Raw genomic sequence first — 25891 nt, 5'->3', positions numbered from 1 at the left:
AATAACCCGGGGACACCGCGGAACGGCCCCGGGACACCCCCGGAACAGCCCCGGGACACCCGGGAATAGCCCGGGGACACCTGGGAATAACCCGGGGACACCGCGGAACGGCCCCGGGACACCCCCGGAACAGCCCCGGGACACCCGGGAATAGCCCGGGGACACCCGGGAACAGCCCCGGGACACCCCCGGAACAGCCCCGGGACACCCGGGAATAGCCCGGGGACACCCCGGAACAGCCCCAGGACACCCCTGGAATCACGGAATTTACAGAATAACTAGGTTGGAAGAGACGTCCAAGATCATCAAGTCCAACACCTCAACTAGACCATGGCACCAAGTGCCACATCCAGTCTTTTTCTAAACACATCCAGGGACGGTGATTCCACCACGTCCCCAGGCAAAGCAGCCCAACACTTTATTATTCTTTCCGAGAAAAACTTCTTGCTAATATCCAACCTGTATCTCTCCCTTGGCACAGCTTGAGACTGTGTCCTGTGGTGCTGCCTGGTGAATGAGACCAACCCTCACCTGACTGCAAACGCCTTTCAGGAATTCTAGAGTGATAAGCTCACCCCTTATTCTCCTCTTCTCCAGGATAAACAACCCCAGCTGTTGGATCCCAGAAACCTGGGTTTTTTCAGCTTTCTGTGTTTTCTGGTGCTGACCCCCTGGAGGGCACTGCTTTTGACCTGAGGCCTTGGAGAAGGTTTCTAAATTTGAGTGATGAAGTCGAAATCACAGGTGTGCAGTTAAATAGAAGTGTGTGCGATTTCACATGGTGACAGGTTTTAACTTTGAGGGTTTTATAATACAGTAATAGGTATGGGACAAGATGGAAGATTTGGGGTAAATCTTGAGTAGTGTCTCTTCTGGTGTTCATCCTCCTTCTTCTTCATGGATTTCAAGTAGTAGTTTCTGGTTGGACAGTTAGTGTCACACTGAGGGTCATGGCAAGTTAGTTATTGGGTTAAAAGAATAAATAATATAGGTGTTAATAATATAGGTGAGGGAGCAAAGCCAGGCAGCTGGACCAGCACTGTGGTAAGGCACAGATAGCAAAGACTCCAGCACTTTTTAGATTTATATTTTTTAGACTTTTTTTTTTTTTTTTAGATTTAGCACTTCTGTGCAGCTTCTGTGGCACTTGCTTATAGAAGGTTTTGAGAGTGGCAATGTCATGTCCACCTCGAACGAGCAGCATGTCCGTGGGCAGATTCATGTTTGCTCCCTTAAAGTTTATTGGCCTCCAGCAGAAGTTCGCCTGATGTATCAAAAATTTATTGTTTGCTTTTCTCATGTCACCTGATGTATCAACTACAAGCCCTCTTTGTGACTTCAAACAAGGTTTATTCTCCAAAATAAAGGAGGAACTCACGTTTTTGCTAGAGGCAGAGTGAAACATTAAATTTTCAAACTTGAATCTTCAAAGAGGCAATGAAGAAAAAGCAGCAATGGCCCCTTTTGGAGTCTTAGGTGTTTTTTTTTTTTTGTTCTTTTTATTTTTTTTCCAAAGGAATTTCCCCCAATACGCGTTGCTAAGAGACAAAAACGACTGGATACTTAAGAGACGAAAGAAGTTGTCAGCTCAGGGGAGAGGTGCAGCTGCTCTCTCTGTACCTGAGGTTTCCCGCGGAGGGAAGAAATACCTCGAGATACCGGGAAAACGGAGCTGGATCCCGCCTCTCCTGTGCTCCCGACATGGTGTTACTGTCATAGTTACTGGCGTTTGTTTGCCTTCTTATGCCTTATTACGTAGCAGTCACTGTAATTATTGTGTGGTATTTACTGTTACAGTTGTTGTAGCACCTTGTGCTGGAAAATCAAGTATTGAGAATTGTCTAAAAGAGACAAGAAAAGGGGAGAACTTGATATATAACACGCAGAATAGAAATTTTCAGTTCCACTGAAGTTGCTGAATAGAGCTTTAGGACTGACTAAGCAAAAAAGATAAAAGAACGTAAAGGTATGCACAAAGGAGGATGGAGCCAGTGGAGAAACAGATAAAGAGGACAACAGAGGGTTTTTTGCAAATTTTGTAACAAAAAACAATAGTGCATGCCCAAATAAAAAGTTCAAAGAAAGGTCACCTGTAATGCTGAAGCATTCAGTGAATATAACCACCAGACACCCCTTTCAATGACCTCCAGGACCAAATGAAGACTTTCGGTAGAAAGTGAGTGCATGCAAATTAGTTCTAGGAAAGTGGTGTTTGTGCATTAGTTTGTGCATTATAATGAATATGTATGATCAGACTGAATAAATGCCCTGTTGTGAAGTTTCACCACACACATCAGATTAAAGGAGATATTCTTCCGTGTGTCGAGCGCTGATAAAGAATGCCGACTTTCTAATGCTTCAAACCGAATAAGAAAACTTTATTTTAAAGCTAATATCAATATCCTAGCCTCTCCCCAAGGTACTACAACTATATGCTTTCCCTCCCACAGCTCCCACTCCCCTAGTCTTGAAGTAATGTGCAAATGGGCAGAAGAAACCAGGCGAGGCTCTTCTCAGCATCCTGGTTTTCAGTTCAGACGGGCCATGGATGCTCCACATCAAATCAGATTACGAGCGGGCGGTGCTGGTTGTCCCCCGCGGCCAGCACTTCATGTCCCCTGGGCGGGCCCCGCCCCAGCCCGTTCCTTTCCAAGTCATCCAGCTCTCTCCGGGGACGCTGGCGCGGCACAGGGCTCGGTGCCCTGTCCCCATCAGCGAGTCTTCGGCGGCGGCCACCTCCGGGAGCCGCATCCTCCTGCTGCTCCCGCTGCTGCCGCTGCCGCCAGCGCACCACGAAGGGATGGAGGCGGCGGCGGCGGCGAGGCGGGGCCACCCCGGCGCGGCTGTCCTGGTCCTGCAGCAGGCGGATGGCCCCGATGGGCCCCTGGCAGATCGGGCAGGTGGCCGCGGTGTCGGGGGCAGCCTGCGGCTGGATGCAGCCGTGGCAGAACACGTGTCCGCAGGGCTCCACGGCAGCGGGGCTCTGCAGGAAATCCACGCAGATGTGGCAGATCCTGACCGGCCGTGGCGCTGATGGCTCTTGCCTGACCTCTGCCATTGCTGCTCCCGGACTTGGCTCCTCTCAGCTGCTGGCAGGACTCGAAGGCTTGGCTTCCACTCGTGGGACTCAGAGGCTTCTCAGCCTCTCGTGGGATTCAGAGGTTCCTCTGTCACTGGCAGGACTCGGAGGTTCCTTGGTCACTGGCAGGACTCGTAGGTTCCTCACTCACTGGCAGGACTCAGAGGTTCCTTGGTCACTGGAAGGACTCGGAGGTTCCTCACTCACCGGCAGGACTCAGAGGCTCCTCAGTCACTGGGAGCACTCAGAGGCTCCTCAGTCACTGATAGCACTCAGAAGATGCTCAGACTCTAGTAGCACTCAGGCTCCCTAGACACTGACAGCACCCAGAAGATGCTCAGACTCTGGTAGCACTCAGGCTCCCTAGACACTGACAGCACCCAGAAGATGCTCAGACTCTGGTAGCACTCAGGCTCCTCACTCGGAGGCTCCTCGGCTGCCAATGGGTCACAGTGTGAGTGCTGGGGCACTGCCCAATCTGCTGTTTATAGTTACACAAGTGGTGTCATAGTGATCATGAGTGGTGACATCACAGGGCTCTGTTTGACAGCCAGGAGCTCCCTCATGCACAGAGGCAGGTCCTGTGGCACAAAGCCCACCTGGCAGTGGCTGCACTCCCGAGTGTTTGCTCAGTTCCCTTCCAGGCTGTCCCTGCTGGGGAGGGGCTGTGCCAGTCACACTCTCCAGGATCTGCTCTGCAGAGCTGCTTTCCATGGCATGTCCTGTGCCTGGGGCTGCACCTCCGCAGGGACAGGACCCAGCACTGCCCTTGGTTTAACTTCAGGAGGTTCCATCAGCCCACTCCTCCAGCTTGTTGAGGTCCTTATGGGTGCAGAGTCACCCTCTGGTGTCTCAGCATCTCTTCCCTCTGCAGGAAATCCAGCAGACTTTCTGAAGGTGCCCTGGGCCCCATTATTCAGGCCACTATCAAGAAGGAAGAAGACCAGTCCCAGTACTGACTGGGCTACACTGCTGATGATCAGCCTCTATCTCAGCTTCATGCTGCTGATCAACACCCTCTACTTAAAAACCAGTAAAAAACAGTTAAAATCACTTCCTCACAGGGCAGAGCTTATTTGCAAAGTTCCGCCTCCCCCAAGCCTCCTGCTTTCTCCAAACTCTTGAGAAATGTCTGGGTGATCATTTATCAGTGCCAGTGAACATTTTCCCCTTCAAATACAGCAACTGTGGAATGCAACATAGGATCTGTTGAATTGTTTGCTTCTTCTACCACTTCTCCTGAAAACACCATTGTAGCTCTACACACCAAAGCCACCTCTTGGAATAATTTTGTGCTCTCTGTAAAGAGGCTGAGGGAGTTTGGCAGAGACTCTCCAGCACCAGGCACCTCCAAGGCCATGCTGTGAATGTAATGGAAGAGGCTGTGATGACAGCAGGCCACCCCAGCACAGTTATCCAGCTGCAGCCTGTGGTCACAGCACAGTCTATCCCCAAGATTTCACCTCTCAAGAGTGAAATCTCACCTGCTTATCCTGCCTTTCCTATCACATGGCTGGAATTGGCCCAGTGCCAGCTTTTGGTGGCCTTTATGAGCAGGGCTGTTGAACTCTCCTGCAGCTCAAAGCCAAGCTTCCTGTTACATCTTGTTAACCCCTTCTTTCCAAGTTCCCTTGTGCATCCTCCTAGGGGCACTGTCCCATTCCTCAGCTATGGTGTCCCCATCACTATCTGCTTCCCCAGCCCAGTCAGGACAGCTTTCCATTGTGGCAGCCTTGCAAAGGACCAGTTAATCCTCATGAAATGTCTTTTTAGCTGCAGGGCTCAGCTCTCAGTTACACTGCAGATGCTCCTTCCCAGACCTGAGCAGGGACCTTGGCCAGCCAAGGACACAGCCTCACCTCCCCACCATGGCCCAGCCAAGCCAAAGGGTTCAACAGCTTTTCAGTGCATCAGCCACTGATCCCCTCACACAGCAGCCTTCACAGGTGGAATTAGAAACATCAGGAGTAGCTCCATCCCAGGCCATGGGAGGCAGCCCCTGGGATGAGGATGCTGGAGCCCAGGACAAGCTCAGGATGAGAGCAGAGGGCACAGTGCCTTTGTCCAGGACACTGGGTGCGTTCCTGGCACAATGGCTCTGCCTGTCCCCAGGGCACAGCCACATTCCACCCAGGCAGGGCCTGGCTCCCAGCAGGTTTCTCTGCTGCCCTGGCTCAGCAGAGGACAGAGCCCGTCACAAATGGGGTCTCAGCTGGGGGAAGTTGCTTGCAAGGTTCCTCTATTGCTGATGGGTTTGGAGGCACCACCCCTTTGTGCTGTGACCGGGGCCAGTGGGAGTGCTCAGGGAACCCCAAATGAGTTTACTGGTCCCAGTCCCAGGGCAGGAGGGGGAGCCTAGTGCAGCCCAGCAGGGGCAAGGCAGCTCAAAAGGCTTTAGCACTAGCTGTCCCTGGATATTGCTGGCTCTCAGACAAAGCCCCACAGCTTTCCCTGTACCTTTGGTTGGCCTCCTTCAGGCCAGCACACACAGGAAAGCACAGGGCACAACCTAGGCAACTCTTTTCAGCAGTCAGCTCCATCCTCCTCCCCACCAGGCTGCAGCCTGAGCCCCCAGGCCACCCCACAAACACAAGGGCTCTCTCTGAGAAATGCCAGGGGACAAAAGGCCAAACTCTGGCCAGATCACCCTGCTCCTTCCTTAGACAGCAGCCTTACTTCCATCCCAGGCTCTTCCTAACACCTGAACATCTCTGGGAACAGACTGTTCCGTTCAAGCCCAGGGAGAGCCCAAGGCTTCTGCCTCCCCCAGCTACCCCCAATGAGTCACAGCCATGTAACAGGGACAACTCCATCAGCCACTACTGCCAACCTGTGCCTGCAGTGGAAGCAGAATTAAACTATTTCAGACCAGAATGGTAATTGAATCAGTTTAATATACAGTCAGGATATTGTAAATGCACTTGAAACTTACAGTATTGCTAACAGATGTGGCGATTGAGACCAAGACCACCTTTCTAGAAAGGCACAGAGAGGTAGGAGAGTTGGGGCATTTCCCCAGATTAGTTGCAAGTGAGAAGGTGCACATAAGACCTTCCTCCTGGAAGCACCAGATCACCAGAAACTTGTGCTCTTTGAGAGGACTGCTAATGTGCTGGGATAAGTGCAGGCACTGGAGTGACAGCCAAAGCTTCCTGCTGACCCATATGTCAGGAAACTCTTGCTGACTTTTACTTATACTAAAAAAAAAAAGAAGGGGGTGGGGGGCAGAGCAGAAGAGCCTAGCTCTGTGTGCAGGAAGTGTTCTTGGTGAGGCAGGAATGAGGGAAATGTGTGATGTTGCTTTTGCCCTTGGCTGGGACAAAGACTGTTACATGCATTGCTTTGGACACCACAACCACTCCAGGGGTGAGTGAGAAGAAATGCACCATCCTCCAGTATTGCCACCACAGTTTCTTGCACCAGCAGGGCAAGAGCAAAGCTCTGGCCAAACCAAGCACCTGGAGTGGGGGACAATGGTGTCACCAAGCATTTGGATCATCCTTTGTGGCAGCTGAAGTGGCACCACGGTGGTGGGGGGAAGCCTGGAGACTTTTGGCACTGCAGAAGGCACTGTTCACCAGGGTGGGTGGGTCTGAAGATGCTAATTCTCAAATTTTGCATAAGGGTTCTCTTCCTTGAACAGGCCTAGAAGAGAGGAGAGATTTGTTCAGACAGCAGCTCCCACACAGCCAGCAAGAAAACCAGTCCTGGGAAACAACTCTTTGTCATTTGAGCATCCTCAAGCCTCCTGGCTTCAGTTCTCCCAAAACACCTGCTCTTGAGCAGTGCCCACAGTCAGCACTGTTTCACTTTCCCCTTCTGCTCAAGAGGAGACATCCACTGAGAAGCTTGACATGATGGCAAACTCCTCTCCCATGCAGTCCATGTACAGTCCAGATAAAGCAGCCTGGCTAATCTTCCAGAGTGCTCCCTCTGCACACCCCTTCTGTCAGACTGCTACAAGCAGAGAGCCCAGACCCAAATTAAATTAAAACTGTTCTTAGACTTGCTTCCCTGCTCCTGCATCGAGACTAGGAAACAGCAAGGCAAGTATGGGGCTGACTTTTGGGCTACCAACAAGCCACATGCCATGCTCTTTGCTGCTTTCCCAGCTCAACACTTCTGAAAAAGAACAGCCACAAAGGACAAGATTCCAAACTCTGGGGTCAGGCAAGACAGCCCTGACATGGCAAGAGAGTCCCAGAGCACAGCTGTTCCACAGGTGCTTCTCTCCTCCAGGCACAGCTTTGCCTGCTCCTTCTTCCCCAAAGGAGCCAGCCCATCCAGAGCCCTGGGGTCTCCTGCCTAACCTGGACCTGCAGCAGGCAGCAGCTGCAGGCAGAGGAAAGGTCTCTAGCTTTCCCTACAGCCCCCCAAAGCCAGAGACCACCAAGTGCAGCATGCACGAGCCCAACTGCTCCCCAGCCAGACACAGCAGAGCCCCCAGTGGGCAGACTGGAGGGACCCTCCCCTGCACAGAGCAACTGGCTGCTCCCTGCTTCCTTCCAAGCTGATGCTCCCCCTCAGGTGGGTCCAGACCTGGCCCAGGGACTCACCTGAGGGACAGTCCAGCCCTGAGGGAGGCTGTGCACTCCATCAGTCCCAGGGGACTGAGACATATCCTGGGGAAGCACTGCTGCCACAAAGGACCAGTGGGATGGGGGTGGGATTGGTGCCTGCTCTGTGCTCCTGCAGCTGTGGGCATTCTGATTCCCAGCTGGCTGCACACCCCAGGCTGCTGGCTCCCCAGCCACTGGCTCACCCCAGGGCTACTGGAGGGCTGTGCCTGCAGGGTAACAGCATTAGGATGGTGCTGTGTCTGCCAGCTTCTGCTTCTCTCCTCCAGACAAGCCCCATCAGCTTCTCCCCCTTGGTAAGCCTGGAGGACACATTCTGGGGAACATTACACACTTCCTCTCCCCTGCCCAGGAAAATTAGCCCTTGTGTGGGCTCACACACCAGGACCCCAGCATCCCTACACTCGCTCTGAGCCAAGACAGGCAGGGACCATGTTTTCCCTGATGGCAGGTCCCATCTACAGCTGTAACCATGGCAAGGAGCACAGTTACTGAGGCTGCTTCCTCTAAAAGCTTAGTTTGAATCACTCATGTCAGCACTGTACCGTATTTTCTTCGGATTTCATCATGCCGTGATTTCATCTCTGCTCTCCTGCGAGAAGCAAACAGAAAAGCCATGAGTCAGTAACTGGTGATACAAAACACAACGAGAAGAGCAGAGCCCCTGTTTATTCCCAACCAGGGGAGCTCCAGGCAGGTTTGCTCAGCCTCCCACCTCCTGGAGGCTCTGGGACCACCAGAGCCCCCACACACCAGAGCCCTCGGGGAGTTGCATACACAACACTTGTGATGCTGCATCCACGAGTCACCCCAGCACAACACTCCTCATGAGGCTTGTGTGTGAGCTAGGGCTGAAGCAGCCACTGTCTGCATGTGCTGAGCCCCACCTGCCTTTTGACAGCCCAGAAAGGAGCCAAATCAGTCTGAGCCTCAGGGCCTGTACAAAGCTCACCTCTCCTCCTGCCGCACCCGCCTCTTCTCCCGCTCCCTGGCTGCTCTCTCATCATCCTTGTCTGGCCTGGTAGACAGAAAAGCCCTTTAGTGCACTCAGCACTCAGTTCTGCAGCAGCACATGCCTACATCTGAGCTGCTCCACACAATCAGGGGACCCCCCCAATACTTACTTTTTGCTCTTTTTCTTACAACAGCAGCAGCAGCAGCAGACCCCCAGCATGATCAGAATTGTTCCTCCCACCACAGACATTGCAATGATCAGGGCTTCAAAGTTCACTGAAGGATTTGACAAAAGGTGTTTAGCAGGCACAGACACAGCTGCCTGGAGTTACAATACAGGATCACAGAATCATGATTGCTGGGAAAGCACTCTAAGATTATCAAATTCAACTGTTCCCCCAGCACTGCCAGGTAAACCATGTCCCCAAGTGCAAAAGCTCCGTGGTTTTTGAGTGCTTCCAGAGATGGTGACTCTACCACTGCCCTGGGCAGCCTGTTCCACTGTCTGACCACCCTCTGAGTGAAGAATTTTTTTTCCTAATATTCAACTTAAACCTCCCCTGGTGCAACTTGAGGCCATTTCCTCTTATCCTACAGCTGTTTTCTCTTGGCCTGTTTATGAACATACAACTACTGCCACCAGCAGCTTCAATCACTGGGCTGAAGATGTGTAACCACCTGGGAAAGCAAATGGACATTGTTAGCTGTAGATACACCAAGTGTTGGTACCTGCAAATAAACAGCAGCTGTACATGTACCTGCTAACAGGAGTGCTCAGTTACTGACTATGAAGAAAGGCAAGGAAAAACGCACTCAGGTCAAACTCCTCTGGCAGGAACTGGAGCAAAGCTATCTTAATCACTAACCCAGGTAAAATGTAACCACCAAGGGAAAAAAACCAACAGCTGAAAGCTTCAGGGCTAAGGAATGACCTCTGAGAGGGAGGAATTGCTGTCCATGGGAGCCAGCCATCTCAGCAGAGATGAGCACTTGTAGGTGTCTGAAATCCTTGGGCAAGAGAAAAACTGAAACAAGATCTGCTGGGATTTATGTACCTGGGGCCAGCAGTGCTGCTCAGGCAGCTGAAGGCCAAGTCCTGCTCCCTACACCTGAGTGCCATGTCTCCCCAGGCCTGGGGGGATCTGCTCGCCCACACACAGAACAAAACCTGCTGGGACACGGTGAAGCAGCAGCCCTGAGCCCTGGTCCCTGCTCATCCCACTCAGCCCCTGCAGTAATGGCAGCAGAGACACCAGCCAAAACTGACACATCTAGATGCCAAAGATTTCAAGTGACAACAAAGAGGAGTTTCTTCCAAGTATGATTCAGGCTGCTCAGAGCCTTGAGCCTGTGGAAATATTTGTTTAAGAGCTACTTTGCACACAACAGCCAGGTTATAGAAATCTCAGCGCACCTGCTCAGAGCACTTTTGAAGGTCATTTAGTCCAACTCCCTGACATGGACAGGGACATCTTTCACTAGACCAGGCTGTTTACAGTCCTGTCCAACCTGACCTTGAATATTTCCAGGGATGGGGCATTCACCATCTCTCTGCAACCCGTGCCAGTGCCTCATCACCCTCATTGTAAAAAACTTCTTCCTTTTATCTGTTCTAAATAGATCCTCTTTCAGGTACTCCAGGCTGAGATGACTCCACCACTGAAGTTGTTTTCAAAGTCTGCAGCAGCATCAGTGCTTCTGAAACCCTTTTGGGGTTCCAGGATGAGCTTGGGGTTCAGCTCCCCCTTTCCCACACAGAAAATGTGTGGCAGAGCAGCAGGCACTCCTTCAGCTGATGACAGAGGCTAAGTCACACACACCAAAAATGCAGACTCACGTAAGAGCTAATCTCCCACAGGACTAATCTCCTCTATAGCAAGTTCTGCAAGCTAAGGAATGTGCTCTTTTATAATGAAACCTTTTGTGAAGCTGCTCACATTAAAACTAGTATTTCAAGGTCTTACAGAAGTTTCAGAAAAGCATACCACAGGGCTCACAAAGAGGAAATTCTTCCTCCACAAGCATAAGAGCAGTTTGAACTCTTGTGGGCAGACTGGAGAGCCCAGCCTCGAGCACAACAGATGACAGGCAAGGACAATTCAGCTCCAGGCTCCTCATCAAGGGGGTGGGTGAGAGCAACCAAGCCCCAGCTTGCTTCCTTCCTGCTCCAGCCCCCAAAAGCTGGCTCCTGTCTGAGCATGAACATGCACTAAGCTTGGTCTAAACAAGGCAACAATCTCTCCAGAAATCCTTCAGAAAACAGAGCAGCAGGGAGGGGAGACAGCCAAGAGCCAGCTGTGCACCAGACAAAGCTCCCAGAGGAGACCTGCCTGTGCAGAGGTGGTTTCAGAAGAGGTTTTTTTCTCAGGTGGGTAAGAGCTGAGCAGGACTACAGCACACTCCACACCTCTGGTGCCAGGAGCCCACCTGGGACAGCAGCCACGTGAAGAGCCATAAGTGGTGCACAGAGTGACATGCCAGCTGCAGAGGAGACATCTTCTGGGATTCAGGCACCAGGAGGGCCCACAGAGAGCCTTCCACTCCTGTTCCCAGGCGCTAGCCATGTCTGGAGCCTCCATCACACCAAACCATAAGGGATGTATTTTGGAGCAGCTAAATCCTCACAGGTCCTGCTTGCCAGAAGGCAGGAACTGCTCATACTCCGCTTCCCCGCCCACGCTTCAGGAAGTGTGCAGAACCCTGCCTGACTTCAGCCTGTCACTGCTACACTGGCAGAGAGATGGGGAGGCAGGGGCAGCTCCCAGCAGCAGCAAGCTCTCCCACAGCCATCACTGCAGGCTGGCACTTACCCCAGCAGACGCCCCAGCGCGCAGAGCGCAGCTCGCACAGGTCGGCCGGGGGAAGGATCCTCCGGACGGGGTATTCCATGCACCTCCTGCTGCTGGCACACCACAGGCACTAGGACACAGCAACCAGCAGCACAGTGTTACTGCTGCACTGCCAGGGAGCCAGGCTTCGTTTGGCAGCCACAGCACAGGGCCACTGAGAGCCAGACACCACCCAGCAGCAGCAGGGTGCTCAGGGGTAAGAGCTGTGTCAGCACAGATCACACCAGGACAGGCAGCGAGGGGAGTGCAGGGCTCTAGAGCAAGTAAGGATGCTGAGAATCCTTCTCCTGGTTTAAAATCATTCATTATCCTGAGTTGGGACTCACAAGGATCATTGAGCCAGGACAGCCTTAAGAATGGCACCATGGCTTGCACTATTAATAACACAAATTCTTCATGCTTCTTTTTGGGATAAGAAAAAAGCCTTGGAGACAAAGCACTCTACACACACAAAGCTGATGAGCAGGAGAGGTGTGAGAGCCTTGCACACTCCTCTCCTGGTGGCTCCAACCCCAGCATTCAGTAGGGTTTGGTCAAACTGGTTCTGGCTACATCAGCTGCAAGATCTGACTCAAGTTCAAGTTTGCTGATATCTGTGATAAGGCAGTGGAGACTGGCAGGACACCAGCACACATCCTGCATCCACCCAGTGCCATGGCACAGTCTGGTGGAGGGGAACTTGACCAGCCAGTCCAGCCCACTCAGTCCCTTCTCCAAGCACGTCACCCATCCATGAGGAAGCAGCTCAGCAATTCCATTACTCTAATCAAAAAGCACACAACAAAAGCCACCCAGTTTCTGGCAACCTCCTTCCACACCAGAGAGGAATTGCCCTCTCACCCTCATAGGTGGGTGGAATTTGCAGCAAGTCTGGGACAAAGGCAGGGAACCAGCCCCCCTTCCAGGAAGGAAATGTTTTCAGGCATGGTGAGAGGGTGGGAGTCTCACTGCTGCTACTCACAGTGACATTTTTCAGGCACTCTTCACAGCTCCTGTTTGTATACTGGTGACAATCTGCAGGAAGGAAAAAGGACACTTCAGAACTTTGAACAGAGCTTCAGTGGTTTAAAACTCTGGGCTCCTCCAAGCCTGCTCCTACCCACCACTGGACCAGCAGCAATGCATGCTGCTGCTGCAAGAGCCACGAGCTCCAGCATGCAGTGTGTGTCATGGTGGGAGGCTCAAATTTAAATGGAAGTTCATCTGCCTTGCCCTGCTGACAAAGCCCTAAGCTGTGAGTTCCTCTCCTGGGTTTTATTTCCCTAAAAAGCCTGAGCATCTGCTATGGCAGTAGGGCAGCCAGGGGACAGAGCTAGAGCTGGTCTGAGGGATCCTGTGAGGACAAGCAATGGGTAGGTGGTACAGTTGTGTAGCACATGATGGAACAGCTCGAGCAAACAAGTCCCAGACACAGCAGTTGCTACCAGGAGAAGCAGAGGAGCACACAGGGACACACAGAGCTCCAGATCCTGCAGGAGGCCATACCCTACCCCAGCCAGCTCATCCAAATCTTCCTTCAGCAGGACACAGTCCAGGCAATGGGAGCAGCCAAAACCTGTGCTCATGCTCAGAACCTCCTTCCATCCTCATCTGGCAGAGGAACACCTCAGTTCTACAGACACAGGTGGTTCTCAGGACCAGTCCCACCATGGATGATGGCATCCCCATGGGATGCATCCAGCTGGGCAGGATAAGGTTTGAACCTGGACACAGGACAAGCTGGGCCCATCCAGCCCCCATTCTGAGCTTAGCTACAGCTCCCAGCAGTGCTCTTGGAAAATGTCTCCCTGCAGGATATTCACCTTCAACTCACTGGTGTGCTTCCCCAGATCCTCAGGAAGGGTGGTTTGCCTCCAGAACGAGCCATTTAAAACTGACTCCTGTTTAAGAGTCTAAGCAGCAGCCTGTTTGACAGTGGTTTAAGAGGAAAACTCAAATCAATTTGCCTGACCACTTACTGCTGGATGAAGGATCACTGCTTTGCAGTGTCGTAATCAGGAAAAAATCAGTCCCAGAGGTGCTTGTTTTCCACTCTCACAATCAGCAAAGCTGCATTTTCTCCCTCCAGCTGGCAGGAACCCTCAGCTATGACCCACTGTCAGCAGTCACATGCTCTGTGCAGCCCTCCAAACAACTGGGCAATTGATTAACATAGCTCAGATAAGGGTGTTTACACACTCAGAGAGGCTGAGATTGCAGATTTTAAACACTCTGAAGCTGCATCCCTACTTCTTCAGCTGAGGCTGGAAAAGCACAAGGGCGCCTGTGCTTTACCAGGAGTCACAAAACACTTTCCCACACCACAAAAGGACAGTGGTGGGCAAAAGCAGAACCTGTGGTTTTAACTGGGCTTTGCTTTCCCCCTCTCCTGGCATCCCTAGCTGGAGATCATCCTTCAAGCCATTAAGTCAAAGCCACCCACTTACAGCTGTTTGGGAATGGCTGCTTCAAGGACACCACAGTCCTTCAGGAACGGGTTTGTCCAAATGCCCCATCTCAGGTGCCCAGACAGCTCACAGGGGATGGCACAGGAAGCACTGCACTCCCCAGGGACAGAGACAGGACAGCAGCTCTTGCTGTGCTAGAGCCACCCGGGAAATGCTTTTGACTGCTGGCTACAAGAGGAGTGAAGTGAATGGCTTGGGGTGGAAGAAAGAGCAAAACATGCTGGTCCTCAGCTTCCTCCCTGCCAGAGCCACCAAGCAGGCAAGGAGAACAGTTCCTGGCTTGGAAGAGGGGGCAGACTCCTCAGGACACTCTGAAGGCAGACATCCCACCTTTTACTACAGCTTCTTCTCCAGCTGGTGCAGCACCTCTGGGGGCTATTCTCCATCCTCCACACACTAAAGAGGAGCAGGCAGACATCCACTGCTCCCCACCCATCCATTTCCAACAATCCTGGTTTTCTTCCTGCTCTGAGGCTGCCCCAGCCAGTCTCCCCCACCCTCCAAAGGGCCATCTGCAGAAGCCTGGCTGCCCAGGGCTCAGGGAAGGTAAGCAGCTCTCTCACCGGAGCTGTTACAATCACTAAATCACGGAATCATGGAATGGTTTGGGTGGGAAGGGCTTTAAGCCCAGATTGTCCCTTGGGCAGGGACAGCTTTCACTATCCCAGGCTGCTCCAACCCTGTCCAACCTGGCCTTGGGCACTTCCAGGGATGGGGCAGCCACAGCTCCTCTGGGCATGGAAGTTCAATCGGAAACTGGAAAAGCAGAGAGCAAAGCTCCACTTCCAGCACCCACTCAACTTTCCCGAGCTCGAAGGGATCCCACCCTGCGGCACTCCCAGCGAGGGACACGGCCTCCCCTCAGCCGCCACCGTGGCCACCCACCCACACCCCGCGCACGCCAGCACGCACCCACGGGGCATCCCACACACGCGGGACCCAAAACGAGCCCGGCCGCTGTTTTGGGGCGCCGTGCGAGGTCCCCTCGGTCCGCGCTTACCTGCGGGCACGTCCTGCGCGGTGACAGCGGCGGGCAGCAGCGCCAGGGCGAGCGCGCAGAGCGGCAGCGCCGGGGCCATGGCGAGCGGGGCCGGGCCGGGCCGGGACACGGGACACGGGACGCGGGACGCGGGACACGGGACGCGGCGGGGGCGGCACCGCCGGCCGGGGGCGGGCCGGGGGCGGCCCCTCGGAGGGACAGCGGGGCTGCCGGGCCGAGCAGGCGGCCGGGGGAGGGTTTGGGGGCGGCGGGTGGAGGAGCTGGTGCGGGCGGAGAGATCCCCGGGGCTACCGGATTGATCCCAAGGGCTACCGGAGAGACCCCCGGGGCTGATGGAGCGACCCCCGGGGCTGCCCTAGAGACCCCCGGGGATGAATGAGAGACTCCCGGGGCTGGCGGAGAGACACTCGGGGCTGCAGGAGAGATCCCGGGGCTGCCCGAGATCCCCGGAGCTGCCGGAGCGATCCCCGGTGCTACAGGAGAGACCCCCGGGGATGCAGGAGAGATCCCGGGGCTGCCCCAGAGACCCCTGGGGCTGAATGAGAGACCCCCGGGTCTGCCCTAGAGACCCCCAGGTCAGCCCTAGACACCCCGGGTCAGCCCTAGACACCCCCGGGTCAGCCCTAGAGACCCCCGAGGCTGGCGGAGAGAACCCCAGGTCAGCCCTAGAGACCCCCGGGTCAGCCCTAGAGACCCCCGAGGCTGGCGGAGAGAACCCCAGGTCAGCCCTAGAGACCCCCGGGTCAGCCCTAGAGACCCCCGAGGCTGCCCGAGCCCAGCGGGACCGCGCCCGCCCGCAGGAGGGGGCCAGACCCCCGCGGGAGGAGGAGGATGGAGAACCGGCCTTTCCTCAACCTCCCCGGGTTGAACCACCACCTGCCCCTGCAAACCCACCCCAAAAGGTCCCACATCCCTTCCCGCACCGTTTATAGCACGGAAGCACGTTAATGGTAAAATAAGAATTAGTTCTCGTGACACGCCACGATGTGATGAGGGAGTGGAGTTTTATTGAAGATTTCGGTATTGTTCGTGCTGGAGCAAAACAAATAGCCCGGCCCTGGAGAGAAGGACTTTGCTTTTGGGAGGCTTAGAGCAGCTCCTGAGGGACAAAGAACAGCTTTATCCCTGGGATGACCAAGGTACCACAGCATCCCGGCTCTGAGAGCCTCCCAGCCTTGTCTGGTGTCCCAGGTCAGTCCCTGCAGCCAGAGGGGCTCAAGGACACCTGGATCTATAGACAGGCAGAAACAGCAGCTTTGCCAAATTTTCCTGTGATTGGAGATCTGTTAGTGTGGGTCTCAGTGCTCAGTCAACTCCTGTTTTACCTGAATGCTTGATGGATGTAAGAACTCCATAAAAAAAAAAAAAAACACCACACATCTAGGTGCCCTGATTTGGCTGGGATATCTCACAATCATTAATAAATATTTACACTTGTAATTCCAAGCTTTGCATCCCAACCTGGCACTTTGGTCAGCGTGGGCCAGGCATGAATTTTGTGACACACAGCCTGCTAGGAGCTCACCCCCGGGCAAAGCCAAACATCCCTGGCCTCATACCCGTGTGTTTCACATTGCAGACATGAGAAGCTGCATTAATATAATCGAGGATTTTCACATGCTGCGGGTCAAGAGTGGACTGGGTGCTGTCCTGGCACCCTCGAGGTGCAGGCAGGAGCAGGCAGCAGGATGGAGAGGTGTGACTTAACCTGGTACTGCACTGTGGCCAGACCCTCTCTTGGGTGTAGGCTGAGGGACTGAGCACTGCACGGGTGTTTCTCTGTGGGGAAGCTGGCTGGGTTTTGGAGGGCTGAGGGGAGATGTGCAGAGCAAAGCATGGATGCCAGGCTTGGACAGTCACTGACTTTGGCAGCTCAGGGAGAAAGAAGAAAATATTTTAGATGGCCCTAAACAAAATGAAGACGGTAACTAATATTTTTCAGCAAAACCCCAAAGAAAACATTCCCTTAGCTTGAGCAAGCAGCAGCACTGGCTGCATTGTGGAGCTCATCACCCATCTGCTCGGAAAGCTTTGCTCTCCCTGCCGCTTCTTGGTGTCCTTGAGAGCCAGATGGGCTGGCTGCCGGTGACAGAGCTCCTGCAGGCTGGGACATAAATGGCCAAAGGCGTGGGGCCGGCTGGAGCGGGATGCGGGCTGACACAGGGGCGCTCCTTCCACCGCTCCTGCTGCGGCAGCCGCCTCTCGCCTGTGCTCGCATTTTGGCAGCTCCTCAGGAGAAGCACGAGGCTCTTCATGTGTGATGACTCGGGCTGTCAAAGACGTGGAACTTGTGTGTTTGCTGCTCCAAAAGCAGCTGGTGCTTGAAGGTGGGCAGGCGCTGATAATCACCCCAGAATCTCCCTGAAGCCCCTCTGGAGCACCTGAGTCACTGCTGGATGGTTTGGAAACCGTGACCGAACCATTTCTGTTTGCAAAGCACTTCATTCCTTTGTGCTGAGTCTATCCACGAAGCCACACCTGAACTGCAAATCATCCCAGTGGCGTGGGCAGGGACCCAGGCAGCTGGAGCAGGCAAGGAGCTGACAGGAAAGTCACCTCTTTGATACTCTGATCCCAGTGGCCTTTCCTCTCCCTCTCCTTATTTGTCTCTGAAGGGGATTTTCAAACCCTTCAAGATGGCCTCAAGTGGTTTCCAAGGCGACAGTGCTAGAGTCATCACTGCCATGGAAACCCTCTCTTTGGCATCATATAAATATTTCCCTTGAAGGAGGCTGGATGAGTGGGCGATGCACTATTTTCTAGCACTCCCTGGCTGCAACAGGACAACCTCCAGGAGATGGGAGGGAGCTTGGGAGGTTAAAATTAGCTTGCCATGCCAGCTGGCAGTGGAAAGAGGTGATTGCTGATGTTTCAGCCCAAGACCTGGAGTTATTTGTGTCAGCGGGATCCAAATGAAAAGGATTTACTCTGTAGGGAGACAAAAATGAGAAAAAGAAGAACAAAAAAAAAAGGGGCAGGGGAGAAGTAAGGTTGAAAACTTGTGTTTTTTTGCTGTTCTTAGAAAAAACTTCTTAAAGTTTTCTCTTTAATCCCAATCCCACATCCTCTTGAGTCAGTGCAGGCAGGTGGGGGTCTTGGAGTACTTCACCCTCTCCTGGCAGCATATTCAAGGCCGAGGTGTTTTGCTTTGTTTTTAACTGCCTCCTTTCTGTCTCTTCAACTCACACGAGCACAGGGAGAGGTGTCTGTGGAACAGGAAACCCCAAAGCACCCTCTCGTGCTGTGGTGTCCCCACACCCGGACTCCCTATGGGGACAGTGGTTCTGCCACCAGCCGCACCCCCCCAGGGCACAGCTCTGGAGATGCTGCCCGCGTTCCCAGCGCCCTGCACGGCGGTGCCACCACCCCAGCACGGGGCATCCCGCTGTCACCCCCCGCGCCAGCCCTGCCCAGCCGCAGCCAGGACGGATCGCTGGGCTGCGCCGGGAGCTCCGGTGTTTGCATCAACAGAGCCAGCGAGCCGGGCAGCGCTGCCAGCAGGGCAGGGCTGGGATGAGCCTCCGCAAGGCTGTCCCTGCCCGGGTGCCGTAAACACCTCCTGCCCCCGAGCAGATGGCTCCTCTCACATCCAGCTCCAGGCAGATACCAAAGGGCTTTCCTGACTAACCAAGCGCCGCCCCAGCGCCCGGAGCGCTGCTGGCTTTCCTGCAAGGAGGGGATGCTCCCTCCTGCTTGGACTGCCCGGGCTATTTTTAGACATCCATAGCAACCAGAGGATGGGGAGACACGGTGTCCCCCAGCCACTGTCTCACCTGCTGGCTGCTGGCCTTTGGCAGGGGCTGGGGGTGAGTGTGGGGTGCTGGCTGGGCTGGAGGATGGGGGTTCCATCTGATGACCCCCCCAGCACCACCCCAAAAAACCTCCCAGGATGCAGACAGCTGCTTTGACACCCACTTGCTCTCCCCACTCCAGAAGGTGCTGCCAAAGAAATCTGGAGTCCAGCAAGGTCAGACCCCAGCACCTGCTTTCCTCTTTCTGCCTGCAGAAAAAAAAAGCCCACCCTAAATCCAGAGCAAACAATTAAAATGTTCCAGCTGCTGGCTCAGAGCAGCAATCCCAGATAAAACCCCAAGGATCTGCCAGCTAAAAATAGCTTGAGCCCCATAAATTAAACAAAAGCTTTTTGCTGGCTCTTGGAAAGCCAGTTCCAGTGCAGTTTTCTCTATGTAAGGTATAACTCCAACAGTATTTGTTATTATTAGCCCTACCTCCCCTGTGTCACCGACCTTCCCAGCACTATTGTTTAGGAACAGGAATCTTACAGAGCCAGACTTCTTCCTCCTGGCAGCTCCTCTGCTGGAGTGGGATCCCACCTCAGCCACTTTCCTGCCTTTTTATATTAGTTTAAACCTTTTTTTTCCCTTTTGGGCAACTGATTATTTGACACTAAGACATCCTATGTTTTACATCCTATGTTTTATAGGGCCACCCTCATTTAAGGCCTGTCTCAGACATCTGCTTAATTTTTATCCCTCTCAGCTGTCCTGGGAGCTGTGGAGCCTTAAATAAATTCCTGCTTGGAATGCAAAGGTATTGGGCAGCCCTTTGTGGATCCTGTGCAAGCCAACATGCATGTAGGGGCTTGTCTCACCTCCTTTCTGTCATCAAGCCTATTAACAATGTTTTCTCATATTATATTTAATATACATATATGATGTTAGACAGCCAATGACTTACAGCTTTCTGGGAGTTTTCTCCTCCAAACGTTTAAAGAGCTTCCAGCATCCCACTGCCTCAAGCACATGTGGATGTGTTCTCTCCAACCTCCAATTCCTTTTCCCAGCACTCCATGCTGGGTGTGAAGAGCACATCCAACACCTGCTTTGCCCTCCCAGATATTTAGGCTTGTTGTTGCTTTTTCTGTGGGCTTTTGCAAAAGCATTTCACTTACTGCACCCAGAGCAGCTGCATCCCAAAGCCACTGAGATCCCTTGATCCATCCTGGTGCTGGGCTTCAATTTTTTTTGCTGCAGTAGTTCTATGGCTGAGTAATCCAGCCCACATCTCCAAGAGGTGTGAGCAGGGCTGACAGCTCAGAAAATCCACACGCCTTTTCCAAGTGACAGCACCATCTCCTTGCTGAATTCTTCTCGGTTTTCCACCACTGCTGACTCCCAGCAGCAGGGCTGGCTCTTCTGAAACCTCCCAGCAAAGCTGCTCTTTGCTGAGCTGTGTGTGAGCAAAACTCCACAAGTGCCACCCACTTGTCTTGTTATCCTGTGTCATCGTGGGCCCCAAGTTTTTTGGCTCCCTGCAGTGTTTTTTTGGCTGATAGACCTTTCTGGGCAGGGTGTGAGAAAGAGGACACCTCTCCTGATTCCTCCCCAAGGGCTGGAGACAGCCTGAGTGCTCTGCACCAGCATCCACCCCAGCCCCAGGACCGTCCAAGGTTCCCATCCCACCATGTCCTTGGCTTTTGCAACTGTGTTTGTAAACATGCCTCTACCTGCCCCCTCAGCAGGGCACAAAAAACCCTCAACAGGCTATTTTAAGTGAACTCAAACAAAAAAAAAAAAAAAAAAAAAAAAAGAAGTCAACTCTGAGGCTGTCATGTCTATATTTAGTTGGAACTTTTCTGTCCAGGATTCAGACTCTATTTGGAAACCCTGTGCTTTGGCATGCAGCCAAGCATCTCGATTTTATACAGTAATCCCTCAGCATATGGCAAATGTTTCTCTTCTCCTGGTGGCTGCAGCAGCCTGGCATGGAGGGGTTTAAGCTGAACCCAAGATAAGCTGCCTGCCTGAGGATTCACATCACAGACCCAGAAAGTCTTTTAATAGCAACACCTTCTTGGTGTAGCTTTGGAAAAAAAAATCACTCAGGGTGCCCCCCACCCCAGGGCCAGGAGGGCAGTTTTGGGGTGCAGGTCTTGGGGCATTTCTACTGCCTGCTGCCCTGGGGTGATGGGGATGAGGATGTGGGACATGCCAGCCGTGTCCCTGGCTGGTTCAGCTTCAAGGTGGGAAACAGCTTCTGGCTTATTTTGCCTCTGTAATAAAAATTATTCTAGGATTTCATATGCCAGGAGTTCTGGGATATGAACTGTTGCCCAGTGCATGGTGTAGTTCCCATTATGTGTTTTGTCTCAGATGGTGTTTCAGCATCAACAATTTTGTCCTGACAGTTTGCAGGTGTCGGATGGATGTTCAGGGAAGCAGCATCCTCATGACCCCTGCTCCTGTCCTGTCCTGTCCTGTCCTGTCCTGTCCTGTCCTGTCCTGTCCTGTCCTGTCCTCTCCTCTCCTCTCCTCTCCTCTCCTCTCCTCTCCTCTCCTCTCCTCTCCTCTCCTCTCCTCTCCTCTCCTCTCCTCTCCTCTCCTCTCCTCCCTTTCAGATGAAACAAACACCTCTCATGAAACCTCAAGAAACTCTCATGAAGGTAACTGAGTGTAAACTTTCAGGTTCCTGAGTTCCACACACATTTCCCTGCTCTGTGGCAGCTGTGGGACAGGGAGAGGCAGAAGCCAGATGAGAAAAGGTGATCACACAGTTATTTATACAGCCCTTCCAAATATTTGGGGCTCGTGACACGCATGATGATATATAACAAAAATATCTCCTTCAAAAACCTTCCAAGTTTAATCCCACATCCGTATTTGAATTCAGGGGTTCAAGGGATTTAAGGAAGTGTGTACTTACAGTGATTCTCATCACTGGCAGTGAGGAGCTCTTCAGCCAGCCCTCTCTGGGGACAGACCTGCAACCCAGCACGGTGAATCTGCGGAGGGGAGCCTCGCTGGGGACAGTGGGGACAGCCCAGTGGGGACAGCTGTTGCTGTCCTCAGGCTGGGCCACCTGTTGTCAAAGGTCTGTGGGGATGCACAGGATCAGCACCTTTGATTTGGGGATCCCCTATCCCCATGAAGAGACTCGCTGTCCCCTGCCTGGTGCTCCAGACTGCTCAACATAAGAGGGTTTCTAATGAAGTTAGTTTAATTTTGCTCACTCAAGAGAGGCCAGTTCATCTGAGGGAGCAAGATGGGCAAGGAGAGCATGTGGGCAAGCTCTGCAGGGCCCAGGAGCTGGGGTGGCACCAAGCATCCCCTGGGCAGGGCTGCCATGGCAAAGCTCAGCTCACACCAGCACGCCGTGCCAAGGCACCCATCCACTGATCCCTTCCCCTGCTCTGGGGGTGCAGGGGACCCCCATGGACACTGTAGGGTTTGGCTCCCCTTGATCCCAACGGGGAAACTCCTCAGGAGAGGCAGCTGAGCACGTTCCTGCACGCCCAAATGTCTGCCACAGCTGAGCCAAGCTTTGCAGAGTGTTTTCAACACCCACCAGCGTGTTCCCTGCAGCCCTGTGATTCATCAATAGCCACTTGACTCAGCCCTACCCTTTCATCATCCCCAAATGTGGCATTTCCCAGATCACATGGGCTTTTTTCCTGCTGCTGTTCCACACCTACAGGCCCAGCTGCTCCCTCCCAGACACGCTGTGTGCGGTGCCCTCCTGCACGTGCTGCCCTGGGATGACACAGGGCTTTGCCACAGCACATTTTATCCCCAGTCCCCTCACAATCCTGCTTCCCACAGGCAGGGATTTCCTCCTCACAGTTCTTGCCTCACTGAGCAGCTGCCTGTGTCCCTTGGGGTGCAGCAAAGCAGGACAAGAAGGATGGAGATGCAGATAAACCTCTTCATGGTTGAAAGGCTGGTGGAAAACCTGTTCAGCCTTTTGATTGAGGATGCAGAATCCATATGCACATTCCCAGGTAAGATGGGTGTCTGTGGGAACCAGGTACACCACCAGAAGTGACCCACAGCTGCATCAACACATCCCAAAAGATGCCAAGAGTTTCCCAGGAGCTCTGTGCTGCAGGAGGATTTTTGTTGCAATCCTGATTTTCTCACTCTCACGCTGGGGTGTTGGAGCTCGTGGTGCCAAATGCTGCCCCAGCGTGTTTATTAGTGCTGATTGTAAAACCTTGGCAGCAGCATTCCCAATCAGGTCTGCAGAAATCCTGCTGGATCCTCTGCCTTCAGGCAGATGGGCCTTATTAAGAGGTGTCACACCACTAACAGCATCTGACAGCTCCTGTGCTCCCTTCCCTGCTCCTCTCCTCACACTCTGTGAGCAGAGCAGCAGCCAGAGATGCAGGATCCCTCTGTTCCCACACCTGCCCCAAGGGCACAGAGCTGGGGCTCTTTTGCATGGGTTCCTGCACCCCAAATTTGCTCCCTGCTCTTCCCTTGCCCTCCTCCTCCCTTCTCGGTGATGGAGGCACCCGTGGGTGTGCAGTGAAGCGTCACCCCAGCACTGGATGCTTGAGGCTGCAGATAATACACGAGTATCCCTGTACAAGAGGGGGTTTTCCATGTATTTTGTTACATTTGGGATTTTTTTTTAACTAGGCTAAAGGAACCTGGTGCTCTCTGCCCGTGGGTTCTGGTGTCAGAATGCTGTGACAGCATCATCAGCTGTCGTGCTGTCACTGTGGCTATCACAAGTCTAGAAGAGGCCACAAAGTTGGTTGGAGGGATGGAATCCCTCTCCTATGAGGAAATTATGAGGATTGTTCAGTGTGAGGAAGAGAAGGTCCAGGGAGACTTTATTGTGGCTTTTCAGTACCTAAAGGTTTTCCAAGAGAGCTGGAAAAGGACTTTGGACAAGGACAGGGCTGGGTGATAGGACGAGGCAGAATGGTTTTACACTGCCAGAGGGCAGGGTTAGACTGCATTTGGGGAAGTAATTAGGATGGTGAGGCCCTGGCACAGGTGGCCAAGAGAAGATATGGATGCCCCCTCCCTGGAAGTGTTTCAGGCCAGTTTGGATGAGGCTTGGAGCAACCTGGTCTAGCAGAGGGTGTCTCCATCTGTGGGGATGAGATGTTGGAGCTGGATGACTTTTAAGGGCTCTTCAAACCCAAATCATTCAGCATTTCTGTAATTCTGGCATCACCTCTGACAGCTCAAGGTCACTCGAGGGTGAAATGAAAAGCACCCATGGGTGCTCTGACTCACCCCATAACACCACTCTCATCTCCCAGCTCCCTCCCCTGGGTTTCCCCAGCCTGTACTGAGCTCCTGGGCTCAGGGGCAGCCATGGATCACCATGCTCAGAGCATGGAGTCCTCCTCCAGCCTCAGGAAGACGCCACTTCTCCAAAATCCCTGACTCACAGCATCTTTCCCTGACAGCAGGCTGGCTCTGAGAGCTTGGGCAAGAGCCACCCAGCCCTGGGGAGCTGCTGCTGGCACTGCTGCGGATGTGAGCTGCACTGACTGTGCTCTGCACCTCTCTCACTTCCCAAAGCAAATCATTTCACCCTCCAGAGAGCCACCCTGCCTGGAATCATGCTCTGCAGGAGGGCTGTGCAGGCTGCTCCCCAGCTGCAGAGGCAGGGATGGGGTCAGCTGGCAGCAGCCAAGCTGTTGTTTCCTCTGTGATGCTCAGCACCCCAAGGCTTGGGAAAAGCCTGCTGGGGTGACACCAACTTCTTTGGGAAAATCCACAATAGTGAAAGAGCAAGTGAGTGCCCCACCCTGCCACTGGCTCATCTCACTGCACTCCCAGCACAGTGCCCAGGGACACCCAAATCTCCATGACTGGCAGCTGGGAAAGGACCAGTTTAGCCACATTGGCATCTCCTGGCTCTTCAGCCAGGTCCCTCCCAGGGCACATCCCATCCCTGCAGTGTTTTCTAATTTCCAACCTAATCTACCCCTCTCCAGGCTCACTGAGACTTAATATAATACTGGCAACCACCCATCTCCCAGGGAGCAGAACTGTACGGAGCAGAACTGTACAAAAAATTCATCCTGGAAATTTCTTCTGGTTTTATGGAGTTTTTATCACCTTTCCTGTGGTCACTGAGAAATAACTGGGCTGTGAAGGGCTTCCCAAGCAGCTGTTTGTCTTTGGAGCAAGAGCTGGGACTGGGGGAGCCTGGGCTCATTTTAATTTTATCTTGACTGCAGTGCTCGTTGCTCTGCAGTTCCCATTTGTAATCACACGTTCAGTAAAATAATCAAGTCGTAATTGCTTGGGATTCCTTCTCTCCTACGTCACAGAGCCCAGGAGGGGAAGCAGTGCTACAACTGAGTCAGCAGCCAGCCTTGGCGTTGCCTTGGGCCAACATTTCAAGAGAAAATTAACCAGGCTTAAACCAAGATGAGAGCTGATAAAAATCTCCCAAATCTGCCCAGGTGATGAAAAAAAACATTTGAAACCTCTCCTTTTCTTGTCATGCTGAAAAAAAGCATCTTCTTCCCTTTGAGTGCTCCCAAAATAAGGCTGGGTCAGTGCCCATCCTTTGCAGAGCAATCACCTCTGTGGGATCTGTGTGTCCAGGGTGGTCAGGGAAGGTTCATCTCCTCCTCTGCTGATCCCTGCTGGGTTTGAGCTCTGCCAGGGGCAACCAGTGAAAAAGAAGAAACCACTGAGCATCAGAACAAGGAATTATAAGTGACTCAGATTTAAAAAGAGCAATTTTTGCCAGGCAAAATGTAATGGCTTTTTTGGACAGGGATGGAAAATGGGGCTGCAGCTCTCATTAACCCATCACTTGCCTTAATCTGGAGAGTGAGGTTTGGACAGACCTTGAGGCACAAGGCTTGGCAGAGGTGTTGTGCCAAGGGGCACCTGCAGACACACCTGTGGGGTGTTTGATGGGTGGTGGGTCATCCCAGGGAAAATATTGGGAAACTGGCATCCCCATGCTGGCACCTTGTCCTTCCTGCTTCTCCAAGCTGGGCTTTTCCTCCTGCATGAGCAGAGGCAGTGCTCAGAGACTCCTGCAGCACCCCTGGCCCACGGTCACTGCCACCCCAGGGATCCACAGGGATCCTGCTGCTCCCTCAGGTGTGGAGCACTGTGGTTGCATGGTCAGGGCTGTCAGACTGGGGTATCAGTGATAATTACCCCTCCTCCTCCCAAAGCTGCCCCCAGTGTCCCTCTAAGGGAATCAGTCTGGGGGGTGAATCTGCTGCTTCAGCCCTTTTAGGGACTGGGAGTGTGTCA

The 25891-nt window shown here is 53.2% G+C and overlaps 1 protein-coding gene and 1 long non-coding RNA gene across 2 annotated transcripts; both read right to left on the bottom strand.

Moving 5' to 3' along the window:
* Positions 1-5953: 5953 nt before the first annotated feature.
* On the bottom strand, positions 5954-15089 carry PTTG1IP (PTTG1 interacting protein). Its single transcript, XM_056498351.1, has 7 exons — positions 14907-15089; positions 12421-12473; positions 11421-11529; positions 8781-8886; positions 8609-8674; positions 8202-8248; positions 5954-6724 (listed from the first exon to the last, which is right to left on the bottom strand). Exons 1-7 carry the CDS (start codon positions 14983-14985, stop codon positions 6681-6683), a joined length of 504 nt encoding a protein of 167 aa, XP_056354326.1. The 5' UTR covers positions 14986-15089; the 3' UTR covers positions 5954-6680.
* Positions 15090-15893: 804 nt separating this feature from the next.
* Positions 15894-20067, bottom strand: LOC130256603 (uncharacterized). Its single transcript, XR_008841156.1, has 3 exons — positions 19819-20067; positions 18680-18906; positions 15894-17834 (listed from the first exon to the last, which is right to left on the bottom strand). It is a non-coding gene; the product is annotated as an uncharacterized LOC130256603 (long non-coding RNA).
* Positions 20068-25891: the final 5824 nt, after the last annotated feature.

This window comes from Oenanthe melanoleuca, chromosome 9 (genome assembly GCF_029582105.1).
Source record: "Oenanthe melanoleuca isolate GR-GAL-2019-014 chromosome 9, OMel1.0, whole genome shotgun sequence".
Classification (NCBI taxonomy): domain Eukaryota; kingdom Metazoa; phylum Chordata; class Aves; order Passeriformes; family Muscicapidae; genus Oenanthe; species Oenanthe melanoleuca.
This window is presented reverse-complemented; position numbering and strand designations above follow the sequence as displayed.

Bases quoted from the DNA above. Each gene is read 5' to 3' on its own strand.
- PTTG1IP (XM_056498351.1), bottom strand. From the start codon at position 14,985: ATGGCCCCGGCGCTGCCGCTCTGCGCGCTCGCCCTGGCGCTGCTGCCC. The intron at 12,474-14,906 runs GTAAGCGCGGAC...TCCTTCCTGCAG, and splicing joins CGCGCAGGACGTGCCCGCAG to ATTGTCACCAGTATACAAAC. The intron at 8,249-8,608 runs GTGAGCTTTGTA...TGCTTCTCGCAG, and splicing joins CGGGTGCGGCAGGAGGAGAG to GAGAGCAGAGATGAAATCAC.